The sequence below is a fragment of the Dysidea avara genome, chromosome 2, assembly GCF_963678975.1.
Source record: "Dysidea avara chromosome 2, odDysAvar1.4, whole genome shotgun sequence".
Lineage (NCBI taxonomy): Eukaryota > Metazoa > Porifera > Demospongiae > Dictyoceratida > Dysideidae > Dysidea > Dysidea avara.
The window spans coordinates 9,682,476-9,696,235 of NC_089273.1; the positions used below are offsets into that span (position 1 = coordinate 9,682,476).

General features: G+C 35.7%; 1 protein-coding gene across 1 annotated transcript in view; it reads left to right on the top strand.

Moving 5' to 3' along the window:
- The first annotated feature begins 5,551 nt into the window (after window positions 1–5,551).
- The window catches only part of LOC136247783 (transient receptor potential cation channel subfamily A member 1 homolog), a 44,008-nt gene continuing 35,799 nt past the window's right edge, over window positions 5,552–13,760 (top strand). Inside the window, exons 1-3 of the mRNA XM_066039608.1 lie at window positions 5,552–6,018; window positions 6,080–6,325; window positions 12,650–12,960. Of these exons, the coding sequence (XP_065895680.1) occupies window positions 12,658–12,960 (303 nt within the window). The 5' untranslated portion in view covers window positions 5,552–6,018; window positions 6,080–6,325; window positions 12,650–12,657. The remainder of the gene's footprint in view (window positions 6,019–6,079; window positions 6,326–12,649; window positions 12,961–13,760) is intronic.

The window sequence follows — 13,760 nt, forward strand, 5'->3', positions numbered from 1 at the left end:
GGATTATAAGTGTTACAGCTTAATCCCATCTACTGTAGATCCCCTAGCAACTATATCCTTATTGTGTACAACACTTGGAATTTCCTTTCATCACCGTTCAGAAGAACCCATAAGGAAAGAATACTAATAATTTATATACTGGACACTCCTTACAACTGGATTATAAGTGTTACAGCTTAATCCCATCTACTGTAAATCCCCTAGCAACTATATCCTCACTATGTACAACACTTGGAATTTCCTTTCATCACCGTTTAGAGGAACACATAAGGAAAGGATACCCTTTTCGTTGATGCTGTATTCATGGATTCATCAGTCATAACAATGTTATGACAAAGTAAACAAACAAGTATAAGGAAAAATTTGGAATTTTAAGTTCGATTAGGGATGATAGCAAACAAATCAGTGGGTCGCCTACACCTGCAGATATACTACAGTAGTGAACATTTAATCCCTAATTTAGTCATGGGTATAGACTAAATTGTGTACCTATCAATGTTAAGTCTCATTCCTCCCAATATGGGCAACGTCCAGATTTAGGAAGGAATTTGAAGTTTAAAATTTGCCAGAGAGTGGGGAAGCATTGAGAAGTACTGAATTTTGGTACCTGATAAAACCAAAAAGCTCTATGTCAAAGCCTTTCTTATTACCACATATTAGGGTTGGGCATATGTGAGGATTTGAACTCTCCAGGTTGGGGAATTTGACTTTCTACTAGGTAAAATACCCACTATATCCCGACCCTCTCATGTTGGGGGAGTGGGGCTTAACATTGATAGGTGCATCAGGGATTTATGTTCACTATTATCTGCAGGTATAGGTGAGCTCCCTTATTTCCCTCCTTTTTTTTTCAAATATCCCTAATCAAACTTTAAATTCCTATTTTTTAAATCATTGTTTAGTATAGGCAAGAACTCTTGGTATAGGGGTAGCTACATGTTTTCATACAATAAAGCCTCAGCCATTCTATCATTTGTTGTGTTGTTAAAGTTCACTAATGATGAATTATACATTTACAGACAGACAAGTGTAAGGAGAAATAGGAATTTTGCAAGCAAGTAGTCTGGCAATAAAAAGTGCTTTAACAAGGGAGATCACCACTTGAAATGCTAGTTTATTCCCTACAGCTATGTACTTTATTGCTAAATATATGGGCTATAAAGAAGAAATTAAATTTGCACTTTAGTACATTATAGGTGATGTATGAGTAGTAATGCAATTATGTTGGCTTCTTCCTTATACTTGTATTGATTAGCATTGTCCAAAAAGGATCAGTCTTAGTATACAAATTACAGACATACAATTATTACGGTATCTCTAAACAGATCTCCTAAAAGTGCTTTTCTCTTTGGACAAGAAAGATAGACAAGGAAAAGGTTAATTCTGAGTAAAACTATTTTATGTGGCTTCATCGTTAAATTATAATTATTGTCTCGGGGAATACTTTTTTTTTGTCATGAAATGAAATTTCCTTCATGACTAAAAGTACCTGACAGTAACTCAGGAAATTCCTTATTGAATAAAAGTTGTTTTAAATTCCTTATTACTTCCTGCACAGTTACTGAAGAAATTCCTTATTGACTGAAAGAACCCACGGTTATTCACAGTAGTCTCAGCTCACCTAAGTATCTCAGTACAGTCGCCTGCCAAGTAAAAAAAACTGACAATTTTACATAGTTATAATTTATAGAAATGGCATGTTTAGTGACTAGAGCTTTCCACTACACTGCTTGTATATGTACACTAAATATATACTACACTTACAGCTTTATACTAACTATGTATCTATATAGGTGTGTCTTTTTTCATGATGACATTTGTAACACAAGTACATCACCATAGGTGGTAGTGGTGGGATGGTAGGCAGGCAATTGGTATATGAACAGAAAATGGCCAAGCAGGTCCTACAGTATGTCATCTCCATCCTTAAATTGGGCTGCTCTCTAGACCACCTGTGCCACCAAAAATGAAGGAAAAATACATAGTAAACATCTGGGAAATTGTCCAAGGCTGTCCAAGCCTCTAGTCTTGTGTTTCAGGTGACCAGAGGCATTTCAGTGTGACAGAGCATTCCCAGTGACTGGTATACATCTACTTGTGAATAGCAGCCAGAGTAAATCTGCAGCATGGCTGTTGTGCAAATGTGTAGTGTATTGTTGGTGTGGCTATCCATTCATGGTGAAAAGTGAAGTTCACCAGTGTGTACATAGATTAAAAGAAATCGGCCACAGATGTTCTGGTTACTGGATAACATTGGGATAGGTATACCTACGTATATGGCAATCTGGATGTGATCTACAGCACAGTACATGAGACATAATTGCACATCAAAATATGCAGCCCTGTACCAAACAAAATAACTAGTTTTTTGGCTATTTTCTGGCCATTAAATGGCCTCACATGTAGAGAACAATATTATGCAAAGTCTGCATTGAATCAATTCCCTTACTTTAACTGTTGTGGTTGCAGTGCAAAAATTATTGGAAATTCCCTTACATGCTAGTCAATACATAAAAGCTGTTAATGGACGATATCCGCAATGACATTTTGTGATGTCACAAAACAAAACGGCTGTGCTAGTGTGGGGACTTTGTACAGGGAGGTATTGGGTGAGATAGTGTTTCCCTATGATAGCATTTATAAATTCGTAAAAGGGCGAAGATGAGGCATATACTGTAGTATATAACGCAATACAAATAAGCCTACTTGTGTTCGATTTTAACAGTTTCGGTCTGCTTTTCTTGTTGGAACGTGTTTTGCATCATCATGATATGTGTGCTACTTCTTACCTTTATTATCTCGTATTTCCACGTGTAACATTGTTTCATTTCGAATACTGCATGCCAAAGTCTCTGAAGCCTCCACACTAAACTAAGTGTATTTGCTTATGTCATTGTTTTTGTAATTTCTGGTGTGTATGTGCTTTTTGTGGGAAGTACGCCTACAGGCTTGTCCTTTTGTACAACCCGGTCTTTTGACAAAATTGATAATAACATAACATAACTAACACAGCCATTTCGTCAATTATGGCATCAAATTTTGTCATTGCGGATATCATCCATATATACTTACTATCCATAAAATAGAAGCTTGTGCTGCAGACCAAAAAAAATTTGAGACACAAAGGAGGACAAAGGTAATGTCTATGATACATGGGTTGTGGTACTAATTCAGTTGGCGAAAAGCACACCTCAAGCCAAACTGCCAAAAGTAACATCTAACAGTGAAGAAATCAAGCCCGTTAGCCACTATTGTGCTACGCTTGTTTGAAATTAGTAGTCAGACAACCAGTCAGTCAATACAAAATTCCTTAATATAAATTAGTTTTCTACTCACATCAACATGTTCATTTGGAAACCTTATATCACTACCTATAGTTTACCACAGTTTATCAAGTTCATACCAGAGCAACAAAGTTGTTGTTTACCACTGTGGACTTGAATTATCATAATTGTGTAGCTGCACAAGTGTTCATGTATATCAGAAGCCATATACGTTTCCTACATTTGAATATATCTAAGCTGTAAAGTATATAGTACACTGTACACTATTGTAAGGATAATACACTGGTGTTTGTTAACTCTGATAATATTAGCTAACTACTTAACAGCTACCATACATGATGACTACATGTTTAGCACTACCAGCACCTCTTATTATCATGTTAGCTATCCAAACTAGTACAAGCTAGTGTAAAGATAATTAAAACATGGGAGTAAAGATCACTGAAAAACGTAAAGCAACAAGAGTCAAACAAGCCAGTATGTTGTATAACACATCAGAGATCTCTATTTGGACTTGAATTTATACAGAAGCATTTGCATTAATTATCTGTTCCTGATTTACACTGTATGGAAACTATTGTTTTTTCCTTGGTCTCTACCATATCTATTAGAGATCTCTAGATCTCTGTGGTTAACATGCTGGCTTGTGTCTTTACTTTTTCAGTGATCTCTATTTCCATGTTTTATTTATTTTGCATTATTTTTCCACAGGCCTACAGCAAACTCTGAGTACTGTTTTGGGGATAAAAACTACATAGCTTTTCATGCTATGTCTTTCTTCATGTCCATGACATATTTTTAAATACATATTGCAATAATTATTAAGATCCACATTGAAGCAAATTTGCTGCTCATAGGTTCACTATGCCATTGCTTCTGAGTTAGTCTCTGCAAGAGAAACCAACATGTTAATATGTGTTAATAAGAATACAATCTGCTCACATTAACATGTTCATTTTGAAACCCTATATCATTACCTATTTTTTAAACACAGTAAATGAAGTTGATAGCAGAACAGCAATACTGCTGTGTACCACTGTGTACTTGATCACATACATAGCTGCACAACCGTGCAAGTATATTAGGAGCCATACACGTTGCCTACAGTTGAAACTGTACAGTACAAAGGAGCTACACTGTAAGGAAACAATACACTGGTGTTTGTTAACTCTAGTAGTATTAGCTGACTACTTCACAGCTACTGTACATGATGACTAACCTGATATACATGTTTACTTTGTTTAGTACTTTGTAATATCAAGCACCACCAGCACCTCTTATTATCATGTTAGCTATCTGTAAAGTTAATGGATTTATAAATGTAAAATGTAATCAAACTAGTACAAACTAGTGTAAAGCAATTAAAACATGGGAATAGACTCTTGTTTCTTTACTTTTTTCAGCAATGTCTATTCCCATGTTTTAATTTTTTAAATTAATTATTTTTACACTGTTTAATACCACAGTGGGACATTCACTAGACTAGTGGTTATTGTTCCATGGAATTACCACTCTGAAAAACTACCAATGCATTCTATGCTTCATAGAGTCTACTATTAGGTAATTCTGCCAGAAAGCACAGCACTATGGCTAGTCTCCATGTAAAGCTTGTTGAGAAGACTTTTAGTTTCATTTCTGTTTTGCATTGAAGCACAACGGAAATACAATTTAAATCACATGATCAGTGTCTATTTTATGTATTTATTTGTTTATGTCAGTATTTATTTATTTATCTGGATTTGTCTCAAGACAGGATTACATGTGTACCAAAAGGCTCAGCCTTTACAAAGGTGCTTCCCCAAGGTATAAACAACATACATAACACACAACTACATAGTTTACATGATCATAGTAGCTAACTAAAAACAAGCACAGAAACAAAAGCTTAGCCAAAAAGATAAGTTCTCAAAGGTTTTCGAAAGGACTACACCTTGGTGAGAGACAATATGCCGTGTAGTATAGAATTGCAATAAATGGAGTATTAACAAAAAATGAATACCAATAAGCATTAATCATGGTCTGTTGTGGAACTATACAAAGGGAATGTTGCAAAGACTAAAATGGTAAATGGAGTTGAAACATATGTGTAACTTTTTGTGTAAATGTCATAGAGGAAAGACACACAAGGAAACTGTGTTTCTGGAAGACACACAAGGAAACTATTTGTCTAAGTCAACACGGCAATGGAAACATAATTCATAATTTGAAATCACGTGACCACTTTCTTTGGGTTTGTGGCTACGTATATATAGTTGCTCTTCAGACAGCATCTGATCACTCTTCCAACTGGACCAGTATAATACGTACTGTGTTTTTGAGAGAGTACGCGTCAGCCGTTTCGAGATTTTCGTCATCCGTCACATGCAAGCTAAGCAACTCGTATAGCTGCGTGGTGAAACCCAGTTTGGCCTGCCGGTTCAGTTTCCATAGTATCGCAACTATTTCTTACATTTTAGCGACTTGCAAAAGCTTAACGGTGAAGCTAGCCTAATTGCAGGATCAGATTATCAGAGGCAAATTTTGCGATTGGCTTGCCGTTTTGTTTTCTGCCAGAGCCCGCTTTGCCGTTTTATTTTCAATAGCTGACCATCCGGCTAACCTGATAGACATCATTATCAAGTCCATAGGTTGGTGAACTTCTCCAGAAAATTTTCACCTATCACGAAGATTGTAGCACCTACATTCAGCATCCGGAAACCGTTTAGCTCGAAGGGGTTCAGCTACTTGGCCGCGGGTAAGTCTAGAAAGTAAATTGTCCGAAAACTGTTCTTTCTCTTTGTTATCTCTTTTTACAGCTATCCTAGTCATCTTAATTCATCAGTAGAAGAGGAAAAAGCTAACTGACAAGTGATCAGATTGTCCAGTTTATTAAATATTTGTTGCTTTGAAATAGTTTTTGCTAGCTAGCTACTGTAGATCATCTCATTCAGTGAACAACTGATTTGCCATTTCAGCAAATAGCTAGCTGTGTAAGGCTACTGTATACAACAGTGATAACTGCTGCAACTATAGCACTGCTAGCTACATAGGGGGATTTTCTGGTAAGATGTACAATTATTATTATAGCTACATGTATGTGTCATTGGGGTTATGCATCAATTATATGATTGTACTGGCCATATCACACAGCATGGTAGAACTGTATAGTATGGATCATGATAACGTGTATATAGTATAGTAGCTGCTAAGAGCAACCAAACACCAGCTCTTATCAACAAGTCATTGAAGTACTTAAACGCTAACATAATATACTTCAACTGAACAAATCGTAATGTCCATGTAGAGTACAGAAATACTGTTTGGGGTCCTATTCGTTTTTATCCACTAAGCTAGACTAAGTGATAGTCTCAGTTAACGTATCATCCCTTTGGTAGCTATTAGAGGAGTATTAAGTTGTTCACAATTTGTTGAAAGCAGATACCTCACCACTGTTTCTCTCTCAGTAGTCTTCTGTAACTAGAGGTCATTGTTTAAAAAAAATTATATTTAAACCATGTGCTACATGTCCACTGCGACACAATTTCTTTTCCCTAAGAGTTGTTAATACTTGCCAATGGAATAGACTCTCAGAGGAAACAGTGCAATGTTGACAGCTTCTACTGACTTGTTTAAAACTTATATAAATACGTAGGTCTCACCAGCATGATGTATAGTGATTTAGATCTGTTTTGGTTGTTTTTACATTATATATTTATTTTAGTATCTTTACAACTAATTAATCAACAGTCAGTACGTGTGTCGGTATTACATATCATTCACAATAACTTTACAGTATTAGTTAGGTGTATATAGTCAAGCGCAAGCATACCTTTAGTGTGACCTATAATATTTCTGGTTACATTAGTTGCCATGAAAATTTTATATTTAGTGGAATTTTGTATTGACTGACTGGTTGTCTGACTACAAATTTCAAACAAGTGTAGCACAATATTGGCTAACAGGCTTGATTTCTTCACTGTTAGATGTTACTTTTGGCAGTTGGGCTTGAGTTGTGCCTTTTCGCCAACTGCATTAGTACCACAACCCATGTATCATAGACATTATCTTTGTCCTCCTTTGTGTCTCATTTCTTTTGGTCTGCAACACAAGCTTCTATTTTATGAATAGTAAGTATATATTAACAGCTTTTATGTATTGACTATCATGTAAGGGAATTTCCAATAATTTTTGCACTGCAACCACAACAGTTAAAGTAAGGGAATTGATTCTATGCAGACTTTGCATAATATTGTTTTCTACATGTGAGGCCATTTAATGGCCAGAACATAGCCAAAAACTAGTTATTTTGTTTGGTACAGGGCTGCATTTTTTGCTGTGCTATTATGTCTGACGTCGCAATCATGTACTGTGCTGTAGATCACATCCAGATTGCCATAATTATAGGTATACCTATCCCAATGTTATCCAGTGACCAGAACATTTGTGGCCAAATTTTTAAATCTATGTACACACCAGTGAACTTCACTTTTCACCATGAATGGATAGCCACACCAACAATACACTACACATTTGCACAACAGCCATACTGCAGATTTACTCTGGCTGCTATTCACAAGTAGATGTATACCAGTCACTGGGAATGCTCTGTCACACTGAAATGCCTCCGGCCACCTGAAACACAAGGCTAGAGGCTTGGACAGCCTTGGACAGTTGCCCAGATGTTTACAATGTAAATTTCCTTCATTTTCAGTGGCACAGGTGGTCTAGAGAGCAGCCCAAAATAAGGCTGGAGACGGCATATGACCTGCTTGGCCATTTTCTGTTCATATACCAATTGCCTGCCTACCATCCCACCACTACCACCTATGGTAATGTACTTGTGTTACAAATGTCATCATGAAAAAAGACACACGTATATAGATACGTATTTAGTATAAAGCTGTAAGTGTAGTATATATTTAGTGTAGATATACAAGCAGTATAGTGGAAAGCTCCAGTCACTAAAAATACCATTTCTATAAATTATAACTATGTAAAATTATCAGTATTTTTGCTTGGCAGGTGACTGTACTGAGATACTTACTAGGTGAGCTGAGACTACTGTGAATAACCGTGAGGTACTTTTAGTCAATAAGGAATTTCTTTAGTATCTGTGAAGTAATAAGGAATTTAAAATAACTTTTATTCAATAAGGAATTTCTTGAGTTAGAGTCAGGTACTTTTAGTCATGAAGGAAATTTCATTTCATGACAAAAAAAAAAGTATTCCCCGAGACAATTATAATTTAACGATGAAGCCACATAAAATAGTTTTACTCAGAATTAACCTTTTCCTTGTCTATCTTTCTTGTCCAAAGACAAAAGTACTTTTAGGAGGATCTGTTTGCTTATTGAGAGATACCATTATAATTGTATGTCTGTAATTTGTATCTAAGACTGATCCTTTTTGGACAACACTAATCAATACAAGTATAAGCAAGAAGCCATCATAATTGCATTACTACTCATACATCACCTATAATGTGCTAAAGTGCAAATTTAATTCCTTCTTTGTAGCCCATATAATTAGCAATAAAGTACGTTGCTGTAGGGAATAAACTAGCATTTCAAGTGGTGATCTCCCTTGTTAAAGCACTTTTTATTGCCAGACTACTTGCTTGCAAAATTCCTATTTCTCCTTACACTTGTCTGTCTGTAAATGTATAACTCATCGTTAGTGAACTTTAACACCACAACAAATGATAGAATGGCTGAGGCTTTATTGTATGAAAACATGTAGCTACCCCTATACCAAGAGTTCTTGCCTATACTAAACAATGATTTAAAAATTAGGAATTTAAAGTTTGATAAGGGATATTTGAAAATAAGTAGGGAAACAAGGGAGGTCACCTATACCTGCAGATAATAGTGAACATAAATTTCTGATGCACTTATCAATGTTAAGCCCCACTCCCCCAGTATGAGAGGGTCGGGATATAGTGGAGATTTTACCTAGTAGAAAGTCAAATTCCCCAACCTGGAGAGGTCAAATCCCCACATATGCCCAACCCTAATATGTGGTAATAAGAAAGGCTTTGACATAGAGCTCTTTGGTTTTATCACGTACCAAAATTCAGAGCATGTCAGTGCTTCCCCACTCTCTGGCAAATTTTAAACTTCAAATTCCTTCCTAAAGCTAAACGTTTCCCATATTGGGAGGAATGAAACTTAACGTTGATAGGTGCATAATTTAGTCTATACCCATGACTGAATTAGGGATTAAATGTTCACTACTGTAGTATATCTGCAGGTGTAGGCAACCCACTACTTTTTTTTGCTATCATCCCTAATCCAACTTAAAATTCCAAATTTTTCCTTATACTTGTTTGTTTACTTTGTTGTAACATTATTATGACTGGTGAATCCATGAATACCGCATCAACAAAAAGAATGTTGCCAGAGTTAATGTTTTCGTCTGAACGTGAACTCCAGCTATCTGTTACTGACTCTAAAGTGACTGAGTGGTCATTGCACTTCGCTATCACCTATTTTCGGCCTGTTACACGGTGTTGCATGGCATGTCTCAGGACGAAGAGATGCTAAGCAGTGAAAACATCAAACTCATAGCCTGAGCCATTATCTTGCTTGAAGCCATCAGTTAGTCAGTACTATAACAGCAACACACCTTATGCTGACTTGATTTTTGCATTTCTAAACCCTAGTACAAGGTCATTTTGAGACTTTTGACACCAGTATATAAATTATGAGCATCCTTTACTTATAGGTTCCTCTGAACAGTGATGAAAGGAAATTCAAGTGTTGTACACAATAAGGATATAGTTGATAGGGGACTTACAGTAGATGGGATTAAGCTGTAACACTTATAATCCAGTAGTAAGGAGTGTCCAGCATATAAATTATGAGTATCCTTTCCTTATGGGTTCCTCTGAACGGTGATGAAAGGAAATTCCAAATGCTGTACACAATAAGGATATAGTTGCCAGGAGACTTGCAGTAGATGGGATTAAGCTGTAACGCTTATAATCCAGTAGTAAGGAGTGTGGGGATACAGCTAGGGTGGATGGAAGCAAATTTAATAATGCAAAAGTACACCCATGAAAGTAATGGGCAATTGAAATAGCTGATATCTGAAGCGGCCAAGAATGAATGCTGATATACAACTAATTGGAATTAACAAAAAGTTTAACATTGAACCTTTATCTTTCAGCTGTGTTCTACATTCACTCTTGCTGCATCATAAATTGATTTCTTTTAACTCTAATTAGCTGGTAATTTGGCCGCCTTTTTTTTTTGCTCTATACACTGAATATTAAAAAGGCGGCCAAATTACCAGCCAATTAGAGTTAAAGAAATCAATTTATGATGCAGCAAGAGTGAATGTAGAACACAGCTGAAAGATAAAGGTTCAATGTTAAACTTTTTGTTAATTCCAATTAGTTGTATATCAGCATTCATTCTTGGCCGCTTCAGATATCAGCTATTTCAATTGCCCATTACTTTCATGGGTGTACTTTTTTTACAACCAATGCATGGTAATCTTGCATGGATTAAAAAATTTAGTATGAGTAAGATTGATTCTTGGCCGCTCCAGATATCAGCTCTTTAAGTTACCAGTTATTTTTACTTTTATGAAATCTTTCCTTACAACTGAGCTGTTTTTAAGTACATTGGATTACAGGTACTTGTAGTTTCTTGGATGCGCCTTTTTTTACAGCGAAGGTGTTTTGAGGTGGATAATATATGCTAAACCAATGCTAGACAATAGTAAACCTGAATGTATCACCTATGCATTAAGTGCATACTACACATTCCTCTGTGATATGAATTATGTAGGAGATGATAGTTTAGGCTTGCTCCTTTGATTATGTGCTATCTAATCACATGCCCCATAGCAAGAAAAAAAAACAGTTTAAAGGTTATTAATAACTTATAATGTTTAACTACTGTAGTTATTATACCACTTGCTATTGAATATGTTTTAATACTTAACTAGGTATGGTTATGTGGTGCACTGCCATTTATTATTGCTTGACAATTGGTACATGTTGTACAAGACAATAGCACAGAATTAACTCGTTTGTTAATTGAGAATTTTGCAAGAGGGTAGGGACAATGGCAATAAAAGAGCTGTAACAAGAGAGATGACCACTTGTTTAAACTTTGTGTTAGCTATGCTGCTAATTACGTATATGGGCTACAGAGAAGGAATTAAATTTACACTTTTAGGTGATGTATGAGTAGTAATGTAATCCTAATATCTTTATTGCTTGTACTTCTATTGATTAATGTTGCTTAAAAATGATCAGTCTTAGTATACAGATATACAAGTATAACAGTATCACTCAATAAACAACTAAATTCTTTTCTCTTTGGACAAGAAAGATAAACAAGGAAAAGGTTAATTCTGAGTAAAGCAATATTACGTGGCTTCATCATTTAATTAACTATGTATGTCTTAGGGATTTCCTTATTGACTAAAAGTACAGTACCTCAGTTTCTCAAGAAATTGACTAAAAGTACCTCACATACAGTTACTCACAGTACTTTATAGACTGCATTTTAAAGTTTTTGAGTGATTGGAGATTTCCATGATACTGCTTGTACTATATATTTTCACTAGATGTACACTGCACTTAAAGCTTTATGCTAACTATCTAAGCATGCCATAAGTTAAGAATTACCTTGTAAATTATTCACTAGCATTAGTATACCACAAGCACTCTCATAGTGGAGATTTGTGAACAATTGCTAGCATGCAACATGAACAGAGAAAACAAATTGGAAATTGGAAGCCGGAGGCCACACAGGCATGCTTAAACGCAGGCATGCTTAAACGCAGGCATGCTTAGCCATGCTAACTCACTAATATAGCAGGTAGCCAGTATGGTAATAACTTGAAATTGATTTTTATAAATTATAGGTCAACTATCATAGCTCAAACCTTTTGTTATTAAAGAAATTGCTGTGACAGCTACTGAATTACAAGGGAAATCCAATGTGTTGCAAAATAAGAGGGCCGGGGTGGATTGTCTTTACCACTGAACTATTGTTGTCAGCTATTCAAGTCAATTAATATTTAATTCATAAATGAAAGTTATAGTCAAAATCTACTCTATAATAAAAAGTTATCATTTCCCATTTAGCAATTTCTTGGCCACCACCTTTAATTCCACAACACTTTTTATCCAGGTTTTGAAGTCTACACATTTTTGTATGGTTTAAACATAAGAATTACAATACAGTGAATTATATATTAAAGTATTAATTTTTATGTTATTTGTAAATAAAAGATATATTAAATTAATGTTGTCATTATGGTTCTAACTGTGTCTGTGCAATAGATAGACTGTTTTTGTTTTGTGTAGACACATATAATAATATAGCCTGTACCACATGTCTATTAGCATTGTACTTATGAAACATTAGGAAATATCATGTCATCAAGCAAGCCTTCTTCAGATCAAGATGAAGATCCATCATCCAAGAAGCCACAAAGCTATCTTGATATCCTTTCTTTTCAGAATCCAGCTGTCGTAACTAATACAAATGACACTGAAAGATCTCAAAAGGATATACATGAAAATAGTGCAGCCTTATCTCTCACTGGTCCAGCTAAAGATGAGGACAAACATTCTCAAAACACAGGCATAGAATTGAACAGTTTGCCTATGAAAAGCAGTGAATCTAGTGGACAAAGTAGTGAGAAACCAAAAAAACCAGAGACACAGTTAACTAAGGTGAGCAGGGACATTATCATAAAGTAAGGTAGTACTGTATATTAGGGATTATGGAGGTTTGCATTTTCTGGCCCTACAATCACCCAAAACCAGCTTCACAATACCATCCTGGTGCCTTGGCAGTATTGGTTAGGTATAACCAAGCCAAAAATACCTCCAGTACAACTCTAAATGCTTCCAAATGATTGTAGCTAAGGATATGGGCTTCATTGTTTCACTGTTCGATGTCGTTTTGTCCTGAGATGTGCCTTTTGGCATACTGCAGTACATGCAATGTATGCATCATGGACTTACCTTTGTCCTCCTTCGTGTCCTACGTTTGTAAACAAGAGTCAGCAGTATTTTCTGTGATAACTAGATTGATTACAGAGGTGCTTCTGATAATGTATTTGTTTTTAACTCTGTGCAACGGTGAAAACAAAGTGTAGTGGCCACTACTTTTGAGTCAGTAAATGATAACTGAGGTGCGTGTTCAGACAAAAACGTTAACTCTGGCACCATCGTTTTCTTTGAAGCAGTATGCATGGTATTTCCAGTCATAATAATGTTGCAAAATAAATGAACAAGTTTAGGAATTTTAATTTGATCAGGGGTCATAGAAAAAGTAGGAAAACAAGGGAGGTCGCCTACACCTGGAGATATACTCTAATCTCTAATTCAATCATGGTAGAGTGAATTAGGGATAAAATGTTAACTGTTGTATATACTGTAGTGTATCGGCAGGTGTAGGTGACCGACCACCCATGTTTCCCTATTTTTTTATGATCCATAATCAAACTTGAAATTTATAAATTTTCCCC